Here is a 27,537-nt window from a genome sequence, read left to right as displayed (position 1 = left end):
AGTGAACAGTCACAGTGATGATGATGATGAGGAGAAGCGGCCTTTCCCCAGGACCCACAGGTGACAGGAACCTCAGTGGGTGGTCAGCGGTGGGCGCCGTGTCCTGGACGTGGGTCCCACCGTGTGATGGAACTTCCACTGACGTCTGTCTGCCCCCTCCCCCCACCGTCCTGCTCACAGAGGACCTTCAGGTGGGAGGTGGGGGGGTGGGTCTGCTCTGTGCCCACAGGTCACAGGCTGGTTCAGAAAGTGGCCGCTGGTCCCTTCTGTACGTCCTCAGTTCCTTCCTGCTGAGACGTTGGCTGTTCAGGAGGCCCTCAGCTCCAGGCGGGGCAGCGAGAAGCAGAGACGTTTCTTCAGCCTGAGGGTCCCCATTCCCACCAGCTGAGCAGGGACACTGGGGTCTCCAGGGAAGGGTCAGGCCCTGGGTCAGGTGCAGGGACATTCCCCCTCAATTCTGTGCTGGGCAAATGGTCAGGGGAGTGGGCTCAAAGGTCAAAATCCAGAAAACAGGCCTCAGAGGCCCAGAGAAGCGGGTGTGTGGGAAGGTGAAGATGTGAGACCCGTCGAGGGTGTTGTAGAACGAGACCTCCCCCAGCTCACAGTCCAGGAAAACCCCCACCCTCTCAGGGGGGCTCACATTGGTCAGTGGGGTCTGTGGGTCTGTGAGAGCCAGGTAGTCACCCCCAGGATTCAGCCCCACTGTCCAGAATCCACTCTTGGGAGCCATTTTGATCTCCACCTTTCCTCCTCACGTCCTCCCTGCACACCCCAACACACCACTGTCCCCTGGCCCCCCACCCTCCCACCTCCCAGAAGTGTCTCCCTGACGTGAAGCTCTCACAGCCCAGCACACAGTGATTCCCCTGAAATCTCTCAGGGATTTCTGGCAGGTTCTGCCTTCTGTCTGCCCGCTGCAGGCTCCTCTTGTCCTCAGAAACATGGAGGTCAGGATGCGCCGTGTCTGGATCCAGAAACACATCCGCTGCAGGGGGTCAGAGGGCGTGGGGTCAGCCATGGTGCCGGGACCTCAGAGCCTCAGCCTTCAAGACCAGGCTCTGGGCCGGAGGCCACACTCCAGCGAGTGGGGGTCCCGACCTGCCCTGAAGGGGACCATCAGCAAAACCAAGGAACCACAGTGGTCGGTCGTGCCCTCACTGAGCAGCTCCCTGCCGTCCCCCTAGTCCCTTCCTGCAGGACCTGGGTCAGCCTGAGCCTGGTCAGGTCCCCTCTCCCTCTCCCTGCAGCCCCTCCCTCTAGCCCCGCCCCTCCTGCCTCTTCCTCCCACAGAGACCTGGAACCCCAGGACAACTGCTGTCCCTGCTCCCTGGGCTATGGAGAGCAGGTGGGCACACCTTTGAGACCATGATCTCAGGTCACCACCCTCAGGAAAGAGTTGGAGAGGAAAGAGGGAGCAGGGGCCCTCGGGGGTTGTCCTGGGGACACAGAGGGACCCACTCACCAGGCTGGAAGAGGGCCGTCTTCCAGTCTGGAAGGAAGGAGACACAGACAAGGAAAGGTCATTCTCTCTGTCCCCCCCCCACTGTCCTCACGGAGCCTCTTCTGCCCCCTCTCCTCAGTCCCCTCCAGCGTCCACTCCCCTTGTCTGCAGCTCTGCGGGCCAGGCTGGACCCTCTCCCAGTGCTGGGCTTCCCCCATCACGCTGGGGCTGTGGGGACACGACCAGGCTGTGCCGGGTGTGGGCGTGGGTGTCAGCAGGGTGAGGGGACACTGGGTCTGGAAGGTCCTCTCTGAGTGACCAGACAGGAGGGGGCGGTGCAGACACAGAGAATGAGCCTCTGAGCCAGACGGGACGGCTCCTCCCCCAGCAGGAAAGGCTGCACCTGCCTCCCCCCACAGGAGCCTGGGAAACCAGGGAGCCTCAGGCTCACTCACCTGCATAGGCCTGAGACCGCTCCTCACCTGCAGTGGAGACAGACGGTCACCTGAACTGTCCTTTCTGAGTCGGTTCCTTTCCTCCCTTCTGCACCACCCCCCGGTATCTCCCTGTGTGCCCCCCACCCTCCCCACCTCGCCCTCTGCCTGGTCCCTCCCCGGCTCCCCCTCCTCTTTCCATCAGCTGCAGCTCAGGACCCCCCAGGCGCCCTGCACGGGGCTGTCCCAGGGTCACCGCACAGCTGTCCTGTCCGTGTCTGTGCAGCAGTGACCTCTCATCCCTGCTTTAGCTTCTGAAGTTTCAGTTACCTTCTGACAACCAGGGTTAGGGAGCAGTGAATGAGAATTGCAGAAACAAACAGTTCATGAGTTTTAAATTGCGCATCAGTCTGAGCAGCGTGATGAGGTCCCCTGCTGTCTGCCCCGACCTGCCCCCTCAGGAATCCCCCCGAGTCCAGCACGTCCCCCCTGGGGGTCCCTCCCCCCCTTCGTCACTGAGGAGCATCTCTGTGACAGATGGATGGTCCCAGTATCACAGCGCTGGTGTTCTGTCACCCATATTTTACCTATTAACGTCCCCAAAGTGCCAGAACAGTGATGCTGTGATGCTGCTGTGCCAACAAGAAACCTTCCTTTATGTGAAAAGGAAAAACCCTCGTGTGTTCAGGGTTTGGGACTATCTGTGGTCAGACAGTCCCTGAGGGACCTGCACTGTGACCCTGTCATATAAGTGATGACCAGGTTCTCCAGGACCTGAGTGTGCCTGCGCACACGCTGCCCCATGTGCACACGCGTGTACCTGTGTGCTGGGGTTCATTCCCCTCAATCTGTATTATTTCCTGCCTACTCCGGAAACAATGGGGCACCCTAATGGGAAAATTTCAGATACTATGTTTTCAGCAGTGACGGTAAGTCTGTGACAACTGACGCTGCCACTCCTGTTTTTAAGACACTTTCTCTCCTTCTGCCTTTCTTTTCCGTGGGCTACAGAGTTTGTGAACCAAGCAGGGAAGCAAGGACTCCCACACTGAGTCACCTCCCCCTCCCCCGCCCACTCTCCTTTCTGGGGTTCCCAGGGTGTCCCCTGGGAGCGCCCCCTAGTGGAGGGAGGCAAAGACCGTTCCCCACTGAGACAGACCACTGCCTGGTCCCCCCATCAGCGTCAGCATTTCTTCCCTGGGCGGTTAGGCAGGAGGGAAGGGACTGAACTATCTGGGCAGAGAGGCAGAGATGCGGGTCCAGGTACTCACGTGGTCGGTACAGGACCTTTACCACCCTGCAGGAAACAAGGTGAGGGGTCAGTGACATGTAACACAGGGACCCTAGGACGTGTGGGCTGGGGATCGCCACGTACTGAGTTTGTCCTGCAGCTTCTCTGGAAATAAACAGAAAAAGACAGTCCTTTAAAGGGGATCGAATAGAGGACCCATGTGGTGGGTGCGGGGTGGGGCCGGGAGGTGGTGACCACCTTGCAGCTGGGCCTCACCTTTGGCGCCTCGCTCCCGCTGCTCCTTGGCCTGAGCTGCTGCTTTCTCCCACTGAGCTGCTTCTTTCTCCAACTGAACTGCTTCTTTCTCCCACTGAGCTGCTTCTTTCTCCAACTGAGCTGCTTCTTTCTCCATCTGAGCTGCTTCTTTCTCCAACTGAGCTGCTTCTTTCTCCAACTTAGCTGCTTCTTTCTCCGCCTGAGCTGCTTCTTTCTCCAACTGAGCTGCTTCTTTCTCAGCCTGAGCCTTTTCTTTCTCCAACTGAGCTGCTTCTTTCTCTGCCTGAGCTTTTTCTTTCTCCGCCTGAGCTGCTTCTTTCTCCCACTGAGCTGCTTCTTTCTCCCACTGAGCTCCTTCTTTCTCCGCCTGAGCTGCTTCTTTCTCCAACTGAGCTGCTTCTTTCTCTGCCTGAGCTGCTTCTTTCTCCGCCTGAGCTGCTGCTTTCTCTGCTCGCTCCCTCTCCCTCTCCTTGGACAGGGCTTGGATCTTCTTGTGCTGTCTCCACAAGAGGTACCACAAACCCACCAGGAACACCAGCAGAGCCAGCAGGGTCACTACCAGGGCCACCATCCCGGGATGCACGTTCCGGAAAAAGGGGCCTGCAAAAGATTACCCTCAGCTGATGGCCACCTTGGGTCTCAGAGTATCTGGGGACTGAAAACAATCGTTCTCTCCCCAAAGTGCCCAGAACTTTCACTGGCACATAACACCGTTGTCTTGCAGTAACTGCCTCTCACAAGGGAATATTTTGAATATAAAAGAACGTATACAAAGCCACTAGAATCTCTCCACTGCTCCTCCCTCTGCCACTTATTATCTCCTTCTGAGTCATTTTAATCTGGGGATTAAGAATGTGAACTTTGGGACTGGAGACCTGGGCTCCAATTCTGGGTCTTCCACCTGACTAGCTCTGTGACCTTGAACTAATGACTTAAGCACCTGTTCCTGGTATCCTGACTGGTAAGAGATTAAGTTAATGCTTATCCAGTGCCTGACACATAGTGAGTGTCATACAAGTGTTGGTTAAATCTTAAAAACATTAATCTAATTTTTATTTTATCTTGTTCACACTGTAGACAGCACTCTACACCAGTGGGTCTGCAGTTGTTCTCTCTGCTCCCCTGGGTCTGGGCGACCTTCCCGCCTCAGCACAGGGGGCAGGTCTGTGTCTGCTCTCACGGGGCAGCGCCCCCTGCACACATGGCCCCTTGGGGGCACTTGCACTGTCTCTGACTCTTTGTTAAAATGGTTAATGATACAGGAAATAACCTTTTCCATGGGTCATTTCACACAAACACAGGCTGATCTGCCAGAATCCAGAAGCTGGAGTTTGGACCAATAATTAAGGATGTTGAATAACAAATGCTTCATTACCCCTACAGAAGTTGTGAAAATATATTGAAAAATATACCCAATAATAGCCACAGACATCTGAGAGTGACTGCCTCCCCACAATCCCACCATCAGGGGCCTTGTTTTCTGTTTTGTAGCCGGTCTCACAGTGAGATTCCGTATCCTTTCCAGAGTCATTTCCTTTTCTGAACTGATCATTCCTGTTCTTTGCTTGTTGTTCTACTGGGTTGTTTTTTATTTTAAGGAGATTAGCCCTTTTTCTAAGATTTGCATGGTACATATTTTTCCCCTTTTCTCATGTCTTTGCTGACCTTGACCCTTTGTCCCCAGTTCCCATCCCCTGGCACCATGTGTGGCCGCAGGAAGTGCTCAGAAGGTGTCTGTGACTCAAACAGCTTCATGGGGAAGGAGCAGCAGGTCCCTGCTCTGTCCCTTCTGTTCCCTGCACAGACCCAGCTCAGCAGCAGACAACCACACCTTCCTCAAGGGGACACCACGGAGTCCAGGGCAGGAGGCAGGGCACTCACCTGGGATGGAAAGCCTGGCTGACCTCTCCTGGCCCAGCAGGGGGTTTCTGATGACACAGGAGACCCCCCTCCCCAGAGCCACCTTCCAGGATCACAGAGGCTGAGGCTGCATAAAGGCCCTGGGGGTCTGCAGCCTCTGTGGCCACCTCAGCAGACAAGTTCTGTCCCCTGGCGTCTCTCCAGTGGATCTGGGGCTGCGGGTACCAGCCGGCAGACGTGCACTCCAGACGGATCCCTCCAGCTCCGTAGCCCTTCATTTCAATGTGGGGGTCAGAGCCCAGTGCTGGGGAGGAAAAGTGAGTCTGAATCCTGGGGAGCCCTCTGCACTGGTGGGGGTCTCCACAGCAGGGAGGGGCACACCCACCCTGGAGGAGCCCAGCAGGGATTCACAGGAGCTGTTCCCAGAGTGTGCTGTGCAGGAGAGACTGACCCACAGTGTGACCCCTGCCTGACCACCGCTGGACCCTTGTGCTGGATCCAGGGGGATCTAGGCTGGAACTGACATTGTTTCCCCTAAATCCCTTTAGAGACTGCTGGACCCTCCCCTCCCCCATGACCCAGACATGCTGGTTCCTGGAACAGCCCCTCACCCCACCCTGAACAAATGTGGAGGTGGTTCCCCGTTATGTGAAGCAGGTCCCACCCCAGTGCCCCTATCCTTCCCGCCTGTCCCGTGTTAGCCTCAGCCCTGCCGTGTGTGTGGGGGAAAGATATGCTCTTGTCCTTCTACCACCCAATCTGTACTTTGTGAGTAGGTCCCCTCAGCAGAGTCTTGCTGTAATTAATGCTACTGTTGTCAGTCTCTTTGCCTGGTATCTCAACCCAGGGAAGCTTGCACAATGCAGTCATGTAGAGGAGCAATAACTTCATGGGCAAGAGCTGACCCTGCAGCCAGGAACAGTAGAGCTGTTACTATAATGCTTTACACTTAGAATACCAAGAGGGGGGGTGTGGGGGAAGCCTTTTGAAGACCTGTAAGGACAGAGTCCTGTAGAGAGGGACTTTCTTAAGAAAAGCTGTGGTCCCAAGAAAAGGACAGTGTTTGACTGAGTAGGCCCTACAGAGACAAAGCCAGGGGTCCCCCACTTTCTATCCTCTGCCAGGACCCCCATGTACCTATAAACCACAGGGCAGGGCTGTGTCCTGAGAAGGTGAATTGCAGCCCTGACACCTGGACACGAGCACTTTCACGGGGCAGCACCTCAGACAAGGTCACTCTGTCCCTGGGACAGGTCAGGACAAGGTCAAGACCACTCAGCAGTCGGTCTGAGCACAGAGAAAGCAGGAACAGTGTGCAGACCTCAGCAGTGACCACCCTCCCCTGTCCTGGCTGGGAGTGACCCATGACACCCCTGCACCTTCCTGACAGCATCCAGCCCAGAGCAGAGCCCTGCTTCCACGTCCCCCCAAGTCCCCTGACAGTCCCAGGGGTCACACCAGATCCTCCCTGACACCCCCTCTCTGAGACACCCCGGTTTCCTCCCCTGTGCGTCCCCCCTCCATGCTCCAGGGATGGACACACCCTGTTCAACTGCACGTGTGTCCCGGGGCCTTTGGTTGGAGGGAGTGGGCACCACAGGTGCTGTCCCTGCAGCTCAGTCCCCTGGACCCACAGCAGCGGGCACCTGGGGGCCCACGGCCACTGTCTGGGACACGCTGAACCCAAACACCTGTGTGCCCCCCCCACTGCGGGGGGGGTGTCCTCCTCCTTCCTGTCCCCGACCTCCACTTCCCTGCTGAGACCTGGTGGGCGGCGTGAGGGACTCTTTACTGGATGCAGGAGGAGCCCTTCCTGGGGGACGACCTGGGTCTGTCTCGGGCCTCAGAGAAGCAGGGAGGGAGGCAGGGGGGCAGGTGCTGGTGAGGAGCTGAGAGAGCTCTCAGGTGGGCCTGGAGCCTCTGCCCCTGACCCCACAGGAAACAAGCACAGATCAAACCAGAGGCTCACCTGCAACCTTCAGCTCCACCTGGGCTTTTGCATAGAAGTCTCCATGTTGGAAATAACACAGGTAGGTTCCTCTGTCAGAGACTCTGACATCTCGAATCTGCAGAGCAGCCTTCCCCGCAGTGATGTCCTGTCTTAACATCAAAGTTCTCCCTCGATACTCTGCTGCCGGCGTGTCCTCCTGCCCGTGTGCGTACGTGTGCACTACCTGCCTGGGGCTGGATCGCACCCACATCAGCTGCATGTACTCAGCGCTCATCTTCGGGGACAGGTGACAGGGCAGCTCAGTGTCTTCACCCACCATGGCCAGGATGGGCTTGGGGGGTCCAACCACAGCAAACTGAGCTGGTCATCAGAAGGGGGGGCTCCGTCAGAGGGAGCTGGGACCAGAGGACCAGGGGGTGCCCCAGCAGGGAGGGTGAGATGAAAGACACCTAGACAGAAATTCCGTCCTCACACAGGTGCGTCTGGACGGGCCTTGCAGGGGTGGGGGGAGTCCAGGGTTCTGACTGGGCCCCAAGGGAAAGGCTGCAGATGCACGAACGCAGAGCAGGTCCTACCTGAGCAGGGGCTGAGCAGCTGGACCACGGCGAGGCAGACAGGGAGGGCAGGCAGACGGGGGACCAGGAGCCTCACCATCGTTCCCTGCTGGGCAGAGAGAGACGCCAGGAGGGGCTGGGTGGCAGTGACGACCTGGGAGAAGGTGGGGAATTCCACATGGAGATGCGGCCTCCCCAAGGCTGTCCCGGGGCACAACCAGGATCCCTGCTGACGGGAGAGCCTCCTCTGAAAATGTCTCCTGGGGAGTCTCCTAACCTTGGATCCCAACACGGAAATCACCCAGGAAACATGGAACAGTAGTGCACGTACCTTAACCCTCTCCAGCAGGGAGTGCGGGGCCCTCCTGTGCGAATGTGCTCAGAAGTCCCTCCACTCACCTACACGTTCCTGCCACAGACAGTTGTGGGCACCCTCAGCATCACCCTCTGAGGAAGGCAGGCCCTCTGCTCCTAGTTCCCCACTCCCACTGCTGCCCCCTGCAGGCCGTGCTCCGCACAGCAGCCAGGACATCCTGACCCCTCACCTCCCTCCTGCTCAGCCCCTCCCAGGGGCCCCCATTCCACCCAGAGCAGAAGCTGAAGTCCTTTGCACCCTGTACTTTGAAAATTATCGGAATGTTTTAAAGTTTAAGGGTTTTCAGAGTGGGCAATATATTGCCACATATTTTGAAGGATATTTCTTGTTCTCTATTCCTGATTGTAGAGTAGTGTGAAATAAGGTCGGTTCACCTGGCATGCCTCCTCACACAAGCACGTCCGCATTCCAACTAAACTCCCGAACCACCATCACTCAGGCCCATCAGAAATCCAGTTGAACGGAAGTCCTACCACTACGGAATTAAGGACAGAACCACATTGAAATTGGGGGGCACTGTGGGGCCACAGATCAGGCTGGCCCCCACACCCATGGGTGGTGGTTAAAATATGGGGAGATATCTCAGGAGTAAGGGCTCCCAGCCCCACATCAGACTCCCTGCCCAAGGTTCTGGTGCCAGGAAGATAAGTCCCCAGAACTTCCACTGTGCAAACCGGTGGGGGTTGGGCAGTGAAAGAGACTGCAGGAGTCCCAGGTGGTTCTTTGAAAGGGCCCACACTCTTGCCAGACTCCCTCCCGCTGCCCTCCCACACCAGGCAGCAGACTGAAGGGCACCAGTGGCATGTGGGGAGGAGCTGACGTGTCTGGCGCCAGGGAGGGAGCTGGAGGGCAGTTTCTCGAAGGGAGAACATTCAGGCTGAGGCAATCGATCCTTTCTGCAGCCCTCCCCACAAAGAACCACAGAGCAAAGACACCATGTCTGAGACTCCATCAGCCTGCCCCAGTGTTCGCCCTGCCCTGGTGATTCCCTGAGGCTCAACCCCACCACACTGATGTCCCACCCCCAAGCTGTTACTCCTGGCTTTTCTGTATCAGTAGCTTGTCTTGGTTCATGCTGCAACTCCTCCCAATCCTCTCAAACAAGTAACAGCTGGCCACAGGAGCCCAGCCCCCGTATCTCTTGCTCAGTGGCCCATGCCCAGCATTAGGACCAGCTGGTGTTGGGTCTCATCACAGCCTCACTTGGGCACCTCCAAGTCCAGCACAAGTAGCCATCTTTTGCAGTTCACTTGATAGCTTATTCCGAGTGGCATCAGACAGAACACAGGTGGTGCCTGACCCTGGCCTGCACCACCCAGGACACCAGAGCCAGCCCACCCAGTGGAGAGCCACAGACCATGTTGGAGCATGACCCCCCAACCACCTCTACAAGCCATAGAGGGCGGTTGGTGGCCAGTGGTCACAGCCTATACTTGCAGCTGACTGGCTCAGGTAAATCCTTCCCATTGACCTGCCAACAGCAATTACAACTACACTACAAGAGGAGGCTCAACTACAAGAGGACAGTATACTCACCCCACACTAAGGGTGCAGTTCGAGTACCTAGGTTGGGTGATAGGGGAGGCTGTGCCAATGGACTCTATAGGACACCTACTACGTTAGGCCATAGTGTCAAGACAGGGACACAAAGCAGCTCGACCTAAAACATAGAAACAAGCACAGTGAGGCTGCCAAAATGAGGAGATGAAGAAACATGGCCCAAATGAAGGAACAGAGCAAAATTCCAGAAAACGAACTGAACAAAATGGAGATTAGCAATCTATCAGATGCACAGTTCAAAACACTTGTTATAAGGATGCTCAAGGAACTTAGTGAGGACTGCAGTAGCATAAAAAAGATCTAGTCAGAAGTGAAGGATACACAAATTGAAATAAAGAACAACCTACAGGGAATCAAAAGTAGAGGGCATAAGGCTGAGAATCAAATCAAGGGTTTGGAACATAAGGAAGCAGGAAGCAAAAATCAACCATGCAGAACAACAAGAAGAAAAAAGAATCCAAAAAAAGGAGGATAGTGTAAGAAGCCTCAGGGGCAACTTCAAGTCTTCCAACATTCACAACATAGGGGTGCCAGAAGGAGAAGAGAAAGAGCAAGACATTGGAAAACTTCTCTACTTTGGTGAAGGAAATAGACATACATGTCCAGGAAGCACAGAGAGTCCCAACCGAGAGGGACACAAAGAGGCCCACTCCAAGTCACATCGGAATTAAAATGGCAAAGGCTAAAGATAAAGAGAGAACCTTAAAAGCAGCAAGAGAAAAGCAGTTAGTTACCTACAAGGCAGTTCCCATAAGACTGTCAGCTGATGAGAAGCAAGGACCTACATCCAAGATTACTCTATCCAGCAAAGCTATCATTTAGAATTCAAGGGCAGGTAAAGAACTTCCCAGAGAAGAAAAAGCTAAAAAAATGCATTATCACCAATCCACTAGTATATGAAATGTTAAAGGGACTTATTTAGGAAAAAGAAGATCAAAACTATGAACAGTAAAATGGCAATAAATACATATCTACTATTAACAATTGAATCTGAAAAAGTAAGCAAACAAAGGGAATATCTATTTGATCTCCATAACAGATAGAGATGGAGAACACTTGGATAGTTGCCAGAATGGGGGGCGGGGTTGGGGGAAGAGATGAAAATGTGAGGGGATTGCGAAGTACAAAGTGGAAGTTACAGAATCACCAACGGGATGTTAACTATGGAATAGGAAGTGGGGAAGCTGGAGAACATATATTCCTGAGCCACAGACATGAACAAAGGTGGGGTTGCTGGAGGGAGTCAGGGTGCTGGGTGCAGAGGGGAAAGGGGAAGAACTGGGCCACCTGTAATAGCAAAATCTATAAAATATAATTAAAAATAAATAAATGAAATTTGAAAAGAAAAAGATAAAATGTAAATAATTTGTAATCATAATTATATGCTTTGTTTCATAATGTAAATATATGTAGCTCTATTGTGGACACATGTATATACCAAATGCCTTTAAATTGTTTTTATCCATTGTCCCTCAATTACCACCTGCAGGAATTACTCTTAAAAAATCAGGCACTGACACAAAGATTTATATTTAATGCTGTTCATCATAGTGAAACCTACAATAGCAAAATGCAGATACAATTTAAGTACCATAGTTGGATCCAGTGTTGTTACAATAATGAATAAAACTCTTAATGAACAATTAGACTCCCAAGACTGTGAAGCATACAGCCAACACGATGCTCAGTGGTCAAAAGCCGAAAGCCTTTCCTCTGAGATCGGCAGTAAGGAAAGGATGGCCACATCACCACTTCTGCTCCATACGGTACTGGAAGGCCTAGCCACAGGAGTACACTAGACTAAGAAGTAAAAAGCATACAGATCAGGAAGAACCAATTCTCACCATTTGCAGACGACAGGATACAATATATAGAAAAGCCTGAGGACTCCTCCAGGAAAAGTGTTAGAACTACCAAATGAATTCGGTAATGTGGCAGAATACGAAGCCAGAGACCTGTTGCATTTCTATACAGCAACAACGAATAATCAGAAGGATAACTTTTTGAAATCCCATTTATACAATAACTTCATTAAAAAGCACAAAAACCCAGGAATAAACTGAACCAAGGGGGTGACAGACCTGCACCCCGACAACTGTGAGACAAAGAAGAAAGAGGCTGAAGAGGATACAAATCAATGGGAGGACACACTGGGGTCACGGGTTGGAAGGACTGATATTGATCAAATGTCCTTACTGCCTAAATTACTGTATTGACTCAGTCGTCTGTGTTAAAATACCAACGGTGTTCTTCTCAGAGGTAGACCCACCAATGCTGAAATTAAGTGGAACAACAAAAGACCTGAAACAGACAAAGAAACCTTGAGAAAGAACAAGGTTGGAGGTATCACACTCTCTGATGTCAAACTGTACTACAAAGCTGTGGGGAACCGTTTCGCGTGCCATGGAAATGTAGCTCAGCCCCCTCGTGGAGAACCAGTGGGGTGTGTGTTGTCACACAGGACCACACCCGCAGACAGGTTCTCCCCTGGGGAGTCAGGCCTGCATTGTACCTAGACTGCTATGAGACTTGCTTTTGCAAAAACTCCCTCACCCTGAGTTGAGGCAGCAAGGGCTTACTGCAACTTCCTAAAATCTGAGCTAAACCTCCCAAGGATGGAGTGTGACTGGTTCAACCACTTTCCCCTTGGTCTGCAACATCCTTCTCTTTGAAGTTGTTAGCAGCATTCTTTCCTTTGTTATCTGTAAAGGGCAGTTCCCTGCAGTGAGCCTGTGCATAGTAAGTAACGACTACCCTCCATGTAATGTACCCAGAGAAGCAATGAAAGCCTGTCCAGGCAGGGACTGGGCTCTCTGGCCCTCTCACCCTCTCTCTCTCTCGAGAGTGGCCATGCCATCCCTTTTCTCCACAGGACTTCTGTTGTCCGTGTGTATTTGTTCTCTAGCAGGCACAGCATAGACGGATCCTGCAGGCCAGGATCCACCACACAAAGCTACACCGATAAAAACAGCATGGCATTGGTGTGAAAAATAACACAGAGTTCAGTGGGGCAGAAGAGAGAGTGCATAAATGAACGCTCACTTATATGGTTGATTCTTCCATGACAAAGGCGGCAAGAACATACAACGGTGTTGGGCAAAGGGGACAGACACACGTAAAAGAATGTAAGTGGATTGCTTTCTTCATTTTCTCATACCATATACAAGCACAAACAGAAAATGGACTAAAGATTTAAATATAAAACCTGAAACCATTAAACTGGAAGAAAACCAAGGCGATGAAATAATGACAACGTTCTTAGTAACGTCTTTTTGGGTACGTCCCCTCCATCCAGGGCGACAAATGAAAAAACAAACATGAATGGGGATGTAAACATACAGGTAAACTAACCTAAAAAGTTTTCACACAGCAAAGGAAACCACTAACAAAACACAAAGACAACCCACTGAATGGAGGAAGATATTTGCTATCATACACCCAATAAGGGTTTCAAATCCAAAATTCATAAAGGACTCATACAATTTAACAGCTGAAAAAAAACCAATCTGATTTAAAAAATGGGCAGACGACCCGAACAGACATTTCTCCCAAGAGAGGTGCCGACGGCCCACAGACACACGGACTGGAACCCCCTCTCTGGTCAGACAGTGTGTTGTTGACCCGTTTATTCCCCAACTGTTGTGTATGTGGTAGCTTTAGATTTTTTAATAGGACAAATAATTCTGTGATGAACATCTTTACATTTAATTATTTTCTTTGAATCCTCAACCGAGGACATTTTCCTCATTGCTTTTAGAGAGAGGAAGGAGATAGAGTTAGAGAAACGTCGACTGGCTGCCTCTCCTAGGCTCCCTAACCCCGAATGGAACTGGGAAGCTAGGATTGTGCCCTGACCGGATATCGAACCCACAACCTTCCCCCGTATGAGATGACGCCCCAACCCACTGAGCAACACCGGCCTGGATTTTACATATAAATCTTAAGACACACCCCTTATAGCCCACCACACCATTCCTTCATCATTGTTTCTATACTTCATGGCCTGCCAGCCATCGGGTTGGTCAAAAAGTTTGCTGGGTTATAACTTATACTAAAGGACACATTCTCATTTTCACCAATAAATTCACTGAACAATGTATTATTCATAACCAAATGAATAAACTTTTTGGCCAACACAACACTATGTGACTGCAGACAAACAGCAGCCAGTTTGCTTGGGAATTCTGGACACTAACTTCACTCACCCCACCCTCAGACATTCAGCTCTGGGAGGTTTGCTGACCCAACCAGTCACCTGAACAGACTGTGTTGCTTGCACCTTGTCCCCTCCATGCAGAACTCTCAACACCCTCCCTTCCGTGTCTTCAGTGTTTCTTTTCCTTCCTTCTCCCTCCTTGTATAAACACTGCCTGTGTCCAGTTGTTCAAATGGCCTTTGAGCTGAGACCCCCTGATCTCCAGCTGCGGGCCCTTGAATGGACCTACTTTCCTCCCACCAGTCCCTGTCTCTCCATTATTGGCTTATGAGCAGCAGGCAGGCGAACCTGGGTTTGGTGTAAATGTGTCTTCTGGAAACTTCTAGAATACCTCCCCAGAGACGAGCAGGAGAGACTGTGAGGGTCCTTGCCCCTCTCTGACCACAGGAAGTTCCCAGGGATGGGCAGGTGTCCAGCTCCCTGGTTCCCGTTGTCTCCCTCCCACAGGTGTCCCAGTGCGGACCTTACCTGCCCTGCTCCACACGCCCCCTGTGCCCTCACCTGCAGGCTCACAGCCCCACACTCCTTCTCTGGGTGAGGGACACCCTGCAGGCTCCCCCAGCTCCTCAGCCTCTCTCCTAAAGGGGCCCTGGGCCCTGGCTTTCACCAGCTCCCCGCAATTACCCTTGGCTCTCCTGCGGAAAACCCCAGAGCAGAGGCGCTCAATAGTTTGCCATCAGGCTCAAGCCTCTGACCTGGAAGACAGTGTGGGGAAGAGGAAAGCACGCTCCCCCCCCCCGAGGAACAGAGCTGAGCCCTTCTCTCAAAGCCCTTTGTTCTGATTGGCTCAGAGCCTGGGTCTCATCAGTTTCTGGGCAGAAACCAGTGGGCAAGGTTGGTGTGAACTGGGACCTCATGTTGGATCGGGCAGTGCAGACCAGCTCCAGCCCTGACTTCCACCCTGTGGTCTCTCTGTGTGCTCACCTGCGTGAATCAGTCCTGGGTGTGGGTGTGTGAGCAGTACCTCACTGTACACACCTGCTTCATGGAACTTGTGTCACAGTGTGTTTAGCAGAGGAACCAGGACAGCGCAGCAGAGGGCAGTGTGTGAGCAGAGGAGGGTGCAGGAATTACAGGGTCACTGTGGTCGTTTGCTAATGTCTTTGACAGCAGAGCCCAGTGCAGGTGTGACAGAGAGAGGGCAGGCTCCCTGCACCTGTTCTGGCCCCTGTGACACTCAGGTCTCAGATCCACTCCCAGGCGGCACCGTGTTCAGGTTCCCACGGGCGGTGCTGTCAGGGGCCGATGGGCAGGTTCCAGGTTTTCCAGGGAAGGGTCATGGGGGCGTTGCTGAGAGGGTCCATCCACCCTCTGCCCCCATCTGAGCTGCACCTGGGTTTCAGGTGTGCTCACTTCTCTCTGCTGCAGGGTCTGTGTCCTCTGAGGTTAGACGGGAGAGGATGTGAGTGCGTCTGTCAGGGGACTTGGGGACCAGCAGGGCCTGCCTGTGGCCTGGGGCCTCCAGAGACACTGTGTTTAGGTCTCAAGGCCGTGAGTTGAGCCCCCAGGGCCTGAGTGTGACTGTGGCTGATGGACTGTGATGCATTCCATCGTGTGAATGTGGGTTCTGGGGTGGAGGTGGCTGCTCCCTTGTGCCACATCTGTTCCCTGCTGCTCCTCAGTGAACAGACCTTGTTTGGGGGAGACAGGTACCATACTGTGCCCTTATTGTTGGGAGAGGCTGAGGGACTGAGTTTGAGCCGATGGTTTGCAGGTGGGTGCTGTGTGTTGTGTTTCTCCAGAGAGATCCATGCTCCTCCCACTTCCTCCTTCCTCTTGGGTGGACACCGTCTCTGGACCTGGAGCTCAGCAGCCATCTCATCGCCAAAAGGCCACCTGGGGATGGACGCCACACACGGAGAGGGCAGAGAATGGAGACAGGTGGAGGCTGGGGCGTGGATGCCTCTCTGAGCTCTCAGACCAGCCCTGGACCGCCGCCCTCTGGGGTCATCTCCCGTGAGAGGAACGTGAACCATGTTGAGTTGAAGCCCCGGGCACCTCTGGTCTCTGTTACCAGCTGCAGAACCCGGTTCTTCCCGCCCCACCCCCTCTGCCAGCAGTTTGCCAGAAAAACTACAAACACAGAGCACAGCTGAGGGAATGTTTCAATGAACACTGAATGTACCTACTGCTCATTTTTTAATATTTTCTTCTTAAAATAATTTCATATGATTTCAAATTAATTCATTGGGGTGATCCTGGCCTCCCGAACCCCAAACCCGATGAAACGTCATCTGCACACACGGCATCATGTGCCCGTCCCCCCAGCAAAGTCTCTTTCTGTCCCCAGGTCCCCTCCTTTTCCCACCTCTGCCCACCCCACACCCCATTCCTCTGCTGTCACCTCAGTGGTTCTGCGTCTACGGGTTAACTGTACGAGGGGGACCACCCCCCAAATACCTGGGAGTATCTTTGGGAGGGCAGGCCTCTTGTAGTCCAGGCTCCCCGGACTACACACGCTTACCTTGTCATGTACAAGGAACATGTTACAGTTCACGCTCACTTTCCCTGGATGCCCCTGTGCCTAGTTACTCACCTGGAGCCTTTTAAACTGAGTTATGGCATCAGCACACCTTCCCCGGGACTTGCACACACCTGTCACGAGGAACTCAGTCCTGAAATGCACGAGGCACCAAAGCTGTGCTTCACATATGGATGCAGGAGTAGTTTTCAGTCGTGTGTTCATAGTGATCAGTGGATGGTTTTTACGTGGGTGTCCCCGGGTTCTAAATGTATGGTCATCCCCAGTCTCAAGGACACTCTGACCCAGGTCCCTGGCCCCGCCTCCAAAGGTCAAGGCCACCTCCAGCAGCTGGTCCCTGACAGCCCGACCCAGGACAAGCACCGACTCAGGCCCCTCCGGCCCCGCCCCGGCACCTGGTGCCGGAGGTTCTGGACTCCCCGCTGAGGCTGCTCGGTGGGAAAGACGGCGCAGCAAGGCAGGGAGGGGGCGGGACACACGTCTCCCCCGCTGACTCGGCCGTCCTGGGCCTGGTCCCCGAGTTATGCCAGGTGTCCCGCACCCCAAGAAACACCTGCCAGCACAGGAGGGGGCCGTGACATTCTGTGCATCGTTTCCACTGTCTGGGACGGGAAGCCTTTGAAACCGAGTGTTCTCCCCAAGGTCTAGACGGGGGGAAGAGGAGGGGTCCCCGGTGCCCAGGGAAGAGCCGGTCAGTAACTCTGGTGACTGCGTGGACTTTAACTAACCGCCCCTCTGACGGGTCTGTGTCACTGCGGGGTGACACCCGGGGTCTGGGGCAGGATAAGGGTCCCGGGTTAACAGACCCCACGCCTGCCCGGAGTCTAGGGAGTTACCTCCTCCTGCGGCGCTGCCCCAACTTTCCCCACCAATCAGCGCACACCCTCCTCACCTGGCCCCGCCCACCGCAGACACAGCCCGGTTCCCAGGTGTCTGCTCCGTCCCAGTGGAGCCGGTTTGCACGGAGCAGATCCCCTCCCTGCCCCCCAGTCTGGGGGTCACTGTTGCTGTGGAATCGGCCGGGACCGTGGGCGCCGGCAGGCAGCTGCGGAAAGGCCCGCGGTGGGCTCAGAGGGTAAATGCAGTGGGAGCCGGGCCCCGCGGCGCAGAGCACTGGGGCTGCACGAGAGCTCTCCCTGCCCGTGGTCGGGCCGGGGCGACAGGCGCGTCCCTCCCAGCCAACCCCACGGGGGACAGGGCGTGACTCTCCAGTCATTGGCCGTCCTGGGAACAGCAGCCGGAAGAGGGAAATGGCCGTCACGTGTGACAAGGTCTTGGGCCCAGGCCCAGGGCCCCGGGACAGCCAATGGCTCTGGCTGTGTCCTTTCACGGGTCGGCCAGCAGATGGCCTCCTTGGGTCCAGCACCTGGACACCCACAGGATGCTCCCTTCCCGGGTCGTGCAGATCCCAGTCCAGCCATCGGGTACATTTCTTCTAGAAGGACCTCCCTAAAGCACAGTCATAACGTTTCCCGCCTGTGCCTGGACCCTCCCTCTGGAGTCCTCCCATTCCCCTGACGCCACCAACGCTGCAGGTAGCTCAGGAGCAAGGGCCCCACCTCCAGTGACTCCACCCCTGGGACCCTGTCCCATGTCACTCCCCTCACCTGACTTGTTCCCCCACGTCTGTCCCTGCAAGAATGACCCCAGATGTCCCCAGCCTGGAGGGGTCTCAGCCCTTCTGACAGCAGCCAGAAGGGCCGCCTGGGTCCCGTCACTGCAGGGAACGCAGCTCTGCCAGCAGCCAGAGTCAGCAACGCAGACTCGTCCCTGGGTCCCCAGAAAGGACCCAGCCTGAGACACCCTGACTTCTGTCTGGTGACAGCCATGCTGGACCCCTGACCTCAAAGTTCTAAGGTCGCAGATGTGTGTTGTGTCAGGTCATGACATGTGTGCTTACTGGTCACAGCTGCATTGCACACCCAACACAACAAGGATTCGGTAACAAGGTGCCAAGGAGCCAAACTGTGACCCTGGTGAGTTAACGGTGGGGGTCAGATCTAGAAAGAGCTCTGTCGAAGAGTGAGGATTATTGACACATTTACTTAACACATGTGACCTGACACCCACATGCAGGGCGAGGAAACACACAGTGAACATCCACAGTGATGATGATGAGGAGGAGGAAGAGCGGCCTTTCCCCAGGACCCACAGGTGACAGGAACCTCGGGAACCTCAGTGGGTGGTCAGCGGTGGGCGCCGTGTCCTGGACGTGGGTCCCACCGTGTGATGGAACTTCCACTGACGTCCGTCTGCCCCTCTCCCCACCGTCCTGCTCACAGAGGACCTTCGGGTGGGAGGTGGGAGGGTGGGTCTGCTCTGTGCCCACAGGTCACAGGCTGGTTGAGAAAGTGGCCACTGGTCCCTTCTGTATGTCCTCAGTCCCTTCCCGCTGAGACGTTTTACTGTTCAGGAGGCCCTCAGCTCCAGGCTGGGCAGCGAGAAGCAGGGATGTTTCTTCAGCCTGAGGGTCCCCATTCCCATCAGCTAGGCCCGTGGACACTGGGGTCTCCAGGGAAGGGTCAGGCCCTGGGTCGGGCAGAAGGGTTCTTCTCACTGGTTTCTGTGCTGGGCAAATGGTCAAGGGAGTGGGCTCAGTCGTCCAAATCCTGAAAACAGGCCTCAGAGGCCCCGAGAAGCGGGTGCGTGGGAAGATGAAGATGTGAGACCCGTCGAGGGCATTGTAGAACGAGACCTCCCCCAGCTCACAGTCAAGGAAAACCCCCACCCTCTCGGGGGGGCTCACACAGGTCAGTGTGGTCTGTGGGTTGGTGAGAGCCAGGTAGTCACCCCAAGGATACCGCTCCATGACCCAGAACCCACTCTCTGGGTTAATTTTACCCCAGTGTTTTCTCTCCATGTTTTCCCTGCACACCCCAACACACCACTGTGCCCTGTTCCCCACCTCCACCTCCCAGAAGTGTCTCCCTGACGTGAAGCTCTCACAGCCCAGCACACAGTGATTCCCCTGAAATCTCTCGGGGTTTTCTGGCAGGTTCTGCCTTCTGTCTGCCTGCTGCAGGCTCCTCTTGTCCCCAGAAACCAGGAGGGTGGGGTGCGCCGTGTCTGGGTCCAGAAACACATCCGCTGCAGGGGGTCAGAGGGTGTGGGGTCAGCCGTGGTGCCTGGACCTCAGAGCCTCAGCCTTCAAGACCAGGCTCTGGGCCGGAGGCCACACTCCAGTGAGTGGGGGCCCCGACCTGCCCTGAAGGGGACCATCAGCAAAGCCAAGGAACCACAGCAGTCGTGCCCTCACTGAGCAGACTCCTGCCGTCCCCCTAGTCCCTTCCTGCAGGACCTGGGTGAGCCTGAGCCTGGTCAGGTCCCCCCTCCCTCTCCCTGCAGCCCCTCCCTCCAGCCCCGCCCCTCCTGCCTCTTCCTCCCACAGAGACCTGTGGACCCCAGGACAGCTGCTGTCCCTGGTCCCTGGGCTCTGGGCAGCAGGTGGGCACACCTTTGAGACAATGACCTCAGGTCACCCTCCCAGAACTGTCCCTGTCAACAGTTGGAGAGGAAAGAGGGAGCAGGGACCCTCGGGGGTTGTCCTGGGGACACAGAGGGACCCACTCACCAGGCTGGAAGAGGGCCATCTTCCATGCTGGAAGGAAGCACAGACAAGGAATGGTCATTCTTTCTGTCCCCCCCCCCACCCACTGTCCTCACTGAGCCTCTTCTCTCTCCTCTCCTCAGTCCCCTCCAACGTCCACTCCCCTCATCTGCAGCTCTGCGGGCCAGGCTGCACCCTCTCCCAGTGCTGGGCTTCCCTCCATCACGCTGGGGCCGTGGGGACACGACCAGGCTGTGCCGGGTGTGGGCGTGGGTGTCAGCAGGCTGAGGGGACAGTGTGTCTGGAAGGTCCTCTCTGAGTGACCAGACAGGACGGGGTGGTGCAGACACAGAGAATGAGCCTCTGAGCCGGACAGGACGGCCTCTCCCCCAGCAGGAAAGGCTGCACCTGCTTCCCCCACAGGAGCCGGGAAACCAGAGAGCCTCAGGCTCACTCACCTGCATAGGCCTGAGGCCACTCCTCACCTGCAATGGAGACAGACAGTCACCTGAACTGTCATTTCTGAGTCAGTTCCTTTCTGTCCCTTGTGCCCCCTGTCGTCTTCCTGTGTGGCCCCCCCACCCTCCCCCACTTCCCCCCTCTGCCTGTTCCCTCCCCGGCGCCCCCTCCTCTTTCCATCAGCTGCAGCTCAGGACCCCCCAGGCGCCCTGCAGGGGTGTCCCAGGGTGACTGCACAGCTGTCCTGTCCATGTCTATCCAGGAGGCACCGCTTATACAGTTTGCTTTCTAAAGTTTGTTTGCCTTCTATCTTCTATAGCCAGAAAATTTAAAAAAAATGGAAAATTGCAGAAAGAAAGAATTCAGAAGTTTTAAATTGCATGCCAATCTGAGTAGTATGATGAGGTCCCCTGCTGTCTGCTGCAACCTGCCCCCCTCAGGAATCCTCCCCGAGTCCAGCACGTCCACCCAGCATCCTGCCTCCCCTGCCGGTCTCTGAGTGTCTCTGTGACACATGGATGGTCCCAGTATCACAGCGCTGCTGTTCAGTCACCCATATTTTACTTAATAACGACTCCAATGTACAAGAACAGTGATGCTGTGATGCAGGTGTGCCAAGGAGAAGCCTTCCTTTACGTGAACAGGAAAAACCTCGTGTGTTCAGTGCTTGGTGCTACCTGTGGTGTTGCACCACATCGCCCTGGGATGAGGGGTGACCACTTTACTCCAGGACCTGGGTGCACCTGGGCATAGGGGTCGCCCTGGGCACACGTGTGTGTACCTGTGTGCTGGAATCCATCCACCTCCATCTGTATGATTTCCTGACCACTTCCAGAAACAACTGGACAACTTAATGGGAAAAAATTCAGGTACTATTTTTTTTAGCAGTGATGATAAGTCTGTGACAACTCACACTGGCCACTCCTGTGTTTTAAGGGACACGTTTCTTACCTTCTGTTTTTCTTCCTGGTTGTCTACAGAGTGTGAGAATCAACCAGGGAGGGAAGGACTCCCACACTGAGTCACCTCCCGCCCACTCTCCTTTTCCGGGGTTGGCGGGGTGTCCCGGCTAGAGCGCCCCCCTGATGGAGAGACACCGCAGCCCCTTCTCCACCGAGACAGACCCCTGCCTGGTTCTCCCATCAGTTCTCATTCCTTCCCCTGGGCGGTTAGGGGGGAGGGAAGGGGCTGGAATATCGGAGCACAGAGGCTGAGATGCGGGTCCGGGTACTCACGTGGTGTGTACTCGAACCTTCTCCACCCTGCAGGGAACAATGTGAGGCGTCAGTGACGTGTGTCACCAGGGTCCGCAGGACGCGCGGGGCTGGGGATCGGGACTTACTGAGTTCGTCCTGCAGCCTTTCTGAAAATAAGCAGGAAAAAGAAAGTCCTCAGAGGAGGACCCAGGGGGAGTTTCCGCGCGCTGGGTGCCGGCTGCGGTGGGGAGGTGGCGCCCTCCTGCGGCGGGGTCTCACCGTTGTTGCTTTGCTCCCTCGTCTTCTCCTGCCGCAGAACCTCGGTCTTCCTCTGCTGTCTCCAAAGGAAACTCCCTGCCCCCGCCAGGGTCACCAGCAGAACCAGCAGGGTCACCGCGAAGGCCGCCACCCAGGGCTGCGCGCTCCAGAAGAAGGGGCCTGCGAAGGGTGAGCCTCAGCCGCTGAGAGGCCATTGTCTTCCCGAAGTGCCCAGACCCCTCTCCGCCACACAGTGGTGCTGTCCGGAACGGTCGGACTGTCTCATGGGAACAGTTCAAACACCAACAAGGCGTGCGGAATCGTTGAAATCTCTGTCCACTCCCTCCGCCCCCGCACTGACTAGCTTCTGGTTAGAATCTTACTCTGGTGATTAAGAACCTGAACTTCGGGGCTGGAGGGCCAGCCTTCAAATTCAGGATCTCCTGCCTGACTAGCTCTGTGACCTTGAACTAATGACCCAACCATTCCTTCCTGGCGTTCTGTTCAGTAAGAGGATTAAATTAATGCTTATATAGTGCCTGACACACAGCGAGTGCCATGCAAGTGTCTGTTAAATTTTAAAAATATAAATAGATTCTTATGTTTTTTCTTGTTCATACCAAGCATGTCAGTCTACACCGGCTACTCTGCAGGTTCTCTCTGCTCCCCTGGGTCTGGGCGACCTTCCCGCCTCAGCACAGGGGGCAGGTCTGTGTCTGCTCTCACAGGGCAGCACCCACTGCACACGCGTCCCATCGGGGGCACTTGCACCATCTCTGACTCTTTGTTGTTACAGTTAATGGTGCAGGAAATAACCTTTTATATGAGGCATTTCACAGTAATGGAAGCTGATCTGTCAGATAAATTCTCAGAAGTGGTAATTTGGATCAATAAATAAATAGTTTGGATAAAGATTACTCTATTGCCCCAGTAGACATTATGCCAAATAGCACCCAAAATATACAAAACCTTAGCAACAAAACATCTAACGGTGGCTGCTTCCCCACAGTCACCCCATCAGGGGGCATTATCAAGCACCTTCTTTCTTCGTTTGTTGCCAGTCTCATGGGCAGAAATCATCTCCCTAGTCAGTGAGATAGGCATACTTTCATAAGTTATTTACTTTTCTGTGGACTGATAAAAATTAAAATAAAAAATAATTAAGTGTATTTTATTGGTTATGCTATTACTGTTTTCCCAATGCTCCCCTTTTATCTCCACTCTGCCCTGCACCCCCAACCCTCCAGCATTCCCTCCCTTAGTTCATGTCCATGGGTTGTACATATAAATCCTTTGACCTTGGTTCCCTATACCATTCTTAACCTTTCCTCGTCTACTTTATGCCTACCAATTATGCTTCTTATTCTCTGTACCTTTCTCCACATTCTTCCCCTCCTCCTCACCACTAAAACCTTCCATGTGATCTCCATTTCTCTAATTCTGTTCCTGTTCTAGTTGTTTGCTTAGTTTTTGTTTTCACTTTTTTAGGTTCAGTTGTTGACAGTTTTAAGTTTGTTGTCATTTTACTATTCATAGTTTTTGATATTCTTCCATTTCTTAGATAAGTCCCTTTAACATTCCATATAACAAGGGCTTGGTGATAATGAACTCCTTTAATTTTACCTTATCTGGGAATCACTTTATCTGCCCTTCCATTCTAAATGAAAGCTTTGCTGCATAGAGCAATCTTGGATGTAGACCCTTGCCTTTCATACCTTTGAATTCTTCTTTCCAGCCCCTTCTTGCCTGAAAGGTTTCTTTTGAGAAATCATTTGGTAGTCTTATGGGAACTCCTTGGTACGTAACTGTCTCCTTCTCTCTTGCTGCTTTTAAGATTCTCTCTTATCTTTAATCTTGGGTAACTTAATGATGATGTGTCTTGGTGTGTTCCTCTTTGGGTTCAACTTCTTTTGGACTGCATGGGCTTCCTGGAAGTCTATTTCCTTTGCCAGATTGGGGAAGTTTTCCTTCATCATTTGTTCAAGTAAGTATTCAATTTCTTACTCTTGTTCTTCTTCTGGCACCCCTATGATTCTGATGTTAGAGTGTTTAAATTTGTCCCAGAGTTTCCTAAGACTTTCCTCATTTTTTTGAATTCTTGTTTCTTCATTCTATTCTGGTTGGATGTTTATTTCTTCCTTTTGTTCCAAATCATTGATTTGAATTCTGGTTTCCTTCCCGTCACTGTTGGTTTCCTGAATTTTCTGCTTCATTTCATTTTGGGTAGCCTTCATGTGTTCCTTCATTTTTTCAATTGAGCTTAACCAGTTCTGTGAGCATCCATATTACCAGTGTTTTGAACTCTGCATCAAATAGGTTGGCTATCTCCTAGTCACTTAGCTCTTTTTCTGGAGCTTCGATCTGTTCTTTCATTTGGGACATATTTCTTTGTCTCAGTGCACCATTATGTTGTAAGGGGTGGGGCCTTAGGTATTCACCTGGGCAGGGCAACCCTCTTTGCTGTGCTGTGGTGGCGCTGTCTGTGGGGCACGGGTCAGAGAGGGGAAATGTGGCTTGCTTGATCTGTTGCAGCCCCACTTTCCAATGAACTCTCTCTTGTGAGACCGGGACTTTCTCCCCCCATGGCAACCCGCCAACATAGTTTACAGCTAGCTTTGAGTCTTTAGTTTCCCGTTCAGGCAGCCCCACCTCGCCTGTGCAACACCCCACCTTGCTGCAGGTCTTCTCTGCTTGGCTGTCCATCTCCGCCCTCCCACCCATCTGAGTGAATGTTCTTTAACTCCTTGGGTGTTGGATTTCTGTGCAGCTTGATTTTCTGGCACCTCTGGTTGTTTAATGTTATTAGATTGGTTGTTTATCCTGCTTTTGGTTGTGCAAGGAAGCGAAGACTTTTTACCTACGACTCCATCTTGGCCAGAACTATGATAATTCTTCTTTTTGCATATTTTCTAATGGGTTGTTTTATACATTAAAATTTGATATTTTTTACATATTTTAAAATATTTACCTACTACATGTTTTCTCCCCTTTGACCATGTCCTTGCTGATCTTCACCATTTGTCCCCATTTCCCATTGTCCATCACAGTTAGTGGCACACAGGAAGAGCTCAGGTGTCTGTAACTTAAACAGCTTCATGGGGAAGGAGCAGCAGGTCCCTGCTCTGTCCCTTCTGTTCCCTGCAGAGACCCAGGTCAGCAGCAGACAACCACACCTTTCCCCAGGGGCCACACAGGAGCCCAGGGCAGGGGGCAGGGCACTCACCTGGGATGGAAAGCCTGGCTGACCTCTGCTGGCCCAGCAGGGGGTTTCTGATGACACAGGAGACCCCTTCCCCAGAGCCACCTTCCAGGATCACAGAGGCTGAGGCTGCATAAAGGCCCTGGGGGTCTGCAGCCTCTGTGGCCACCTCAGCAGACAAGCTGTGTCCCCTGGCGTCTCTCCACTGGATCTGGGGCTGCGGGTACCAGCCGGCAGACCTGCACTCCAGACGGATCCCTCCAGCCTCGTAGCCCTTCATTTCCACGTGGGGGTCAGAGCCCAGTGCTGGGGAGGAACAGTGAGTCTGATCATGGGGAGCCCTCTGCACTGGTGAGGGTCTCCACAGCAGAAAGGGGCACACCCACCCTGGAGGAGCCCAGCAGGGATTCACAGGAGCTGTCCCCAGAGTGTGCTGTGCAGGAGAGACTGACCCACGGTGTGACCCCTGCCTGACCACCGCTGGACCCTCGTGCTGGATCCAGGGCGATCTGGGCTGGAACTGACATTGTTTCCCCTAAATCCCTTTAGAGACTGCTGGACCCTCCCCCCCCCCATGACCCAGACATGCTGGTTCCTGGAACAGCCCCTCACCCCACCCTGAACAAATGTGGAGGTGGTTCCCCGTTATGTGAAGCAGGTCCCACCCCAGTGCCCCTATCCTTCCCGCCTGTCCCGTGTGAGCCTCAGCCCTGCCCTGTGTGTGTGGGGGAAAGATATGCTCTTGTCCTTCCACCACCCAATCTGTACTTTGTGAGTAGGTCCCCTCAGCAGAGTCTTGCTGTAATTAATGCTACTGTTGTCAGTCTCTTTGCCTGGTATCTCAACCCAGGGAAGCTTGCACAATGCAGTCATGTAGAGGGAGCAATAACTTCATGGGCAAGAGCTGACCTGCAGCCAGGAACAGTAGAGCTGTTACTATAATGCTTTACACTTAGAATACCAAGAGGGGGTGTGGGGAAGCCTTTTGAAGACCTGTAAGGACAGAGTCCTGTAGAGAGGACTTTCTTAAGAAAAGCTGTGGTCCCAAGAAAAGGACAGTGTTTGACTGAGTAGGCCCTACAGAGACAAAGCCAGGGGTCCCCCACTTTCTATCCTCTGCCAGGACCCCCATGTACCTATAAACCACAGGGCAGGGCTGTGTCCTGAGAAGGTGAATTGCAGCCCTGACACCCGCACACGAGCACTTTCATGGGGCAGCACCTCAGACAAGGTCACTCTGTCCCTGGGACAGGTCAGGACAAGGTCAAGACCACTCAGCAGTCGGTCTGAGCACAGAGAAAGCAGGAACAGTGTGCAGACCTCAGCAGTGACCACCCTCCCCTGTCCTGGCTGGGAGTGACCCATGACACCCCTGCACCTTCCTGACAGCATCCAGCCCAGAGCAGAGCCCTGCTTCCACATCCCCCCCCAAGTCCCCTGACAGTCCAGGGGTCACACCAGATCCTCCCTGACACCCCCTCTCTGAGACACCCCGGTTTCCTCCCCTGTGCGTCCCCCCTCCATGCTCCAGGGATGGACACACCCTGTTCAACTGCACGTGTGTCCCGGGGCCTTTGGTTGGAGGGAGTGGGCACCACAGGTGCTGTCCCTGCAGCTCAGTCCCCTGGACCCACAGCAGCGGGCACCTGGGGGCCCACGGCCACTGTCTGGGACACGCTGAACCCAAACACCTGTGTGCCCCCCACTGCGGGGGGTGTCCTCCTCCTTCCTGTCCCCGACCTCCACTTCCCTGCTGAGACCTGGTGGGCGGCGTGAGGGACTCTTCACTGGATGCAGGAGGAGCCCTTCCTGGGGGACGACCTGGGTCTGTCTCGGGCCTCAGAGAAGCAGGGAGGGAGGCAGGGGGGCAGGTGCTGGTGAGGAGCTGAGAGAGCTCTCAGGTGGGCCTGGAGCCTCTGCCCCTGACCCCACAGGAAACAAGCACAGATCAAACCAGAGGCTCACCTGCAACCTTCAGTTCCACCTGGGCTTTTGCATAGAAGTCTCCATGTCGGAAATAACACAGGTAGGTTCCTCTGTCAGAGACTCTGACATCTCGAATCTGCAGAGCAGCCTTCCCCGCAGTGATGTCCTGTCTTATCATCAAAGTTCTCCCTCGATACTCTGCTGCTGGTGTGTCCTCCTGCCCGTGTGCGTACGTGTGCACTACCTGCCTGGGGCTGGGTCGCTCCCACATCAGCTCCATGGTCTCAGCGCTCATCTCCGGGGACAGGTGACAGGGCAGCTCAGTGTCTTCACCCACCATGGCCAGGATGGGCTTGGGGGGTCCAACCACAGCAAACTGAGCTGGTCATCAGAAGGGGGGGCTCCGTCAGAGGGAGCTGGGGCCAGAGGACCAGGGGGTGCCCCAGCAGGGAGGGTGAGATGAAAGACACCTAGACAGGAACTCCGTCCTCACACAGGTGCGTCTGGACGGGCCTTGCAGGGGCGGGGGGGAGTCCAGGGTTCTGACTGGGCCCCAAGGGAAAGGTTCAGA

At 54.3% G+C, this 27,537-nt stretch overlaps 1 protein-coding gene and 1 pseudogene across 1 annotated transcript; both read right to left on the bottom strand.

Moving 5' to 3' along the window:
* On the bottom strand, positions 1-27,321 carry LOC123804538 (annotated as a pseudogene).
* On the bottom strand, positions 5,124-16,484 carry LOC123804566 (butyrophilin subfamily 3 member A2-like). Its single transcript, XM_045816936.1, is given in 6 exon segments — positions 5,124-5,330; positions 5,332-5,546; positions 7,212-7,553; positions 7,769-7,901; positions 15,531-15,735; positions 16,436-16,484. Coding segments are annotated over 5 exon segments (1,083 nt in total). The 5' UTR covers positions 15,717-15,735; positions 16,436-16,484.
* Positions 27,322-27,537: the final 216 nt, after the last annotated feature.

This window comes from Phyllostomus hastatus, unplaced genomic scaffold (assembly GCF_019186645.2).
Source record: "Phyllostomus hastatus isolate PE091 unplaced genomic scaffold, TTU_PhHast_1.1 phas_scaffold_216, whole genome shotgun sequence".
Taxonomy (NCBI): domain Eukaryota; kingdom Metazoa; phylum Chordata; class Mammalia; order Chiroptera; family Phyllostomidae; genus Phyllostomus; species Phyllostomus hastatus.
Note: the sequence above shows the minus strand (reverse complement) of the source record. Positions and strands in the feature narration are given on the sequence as shown.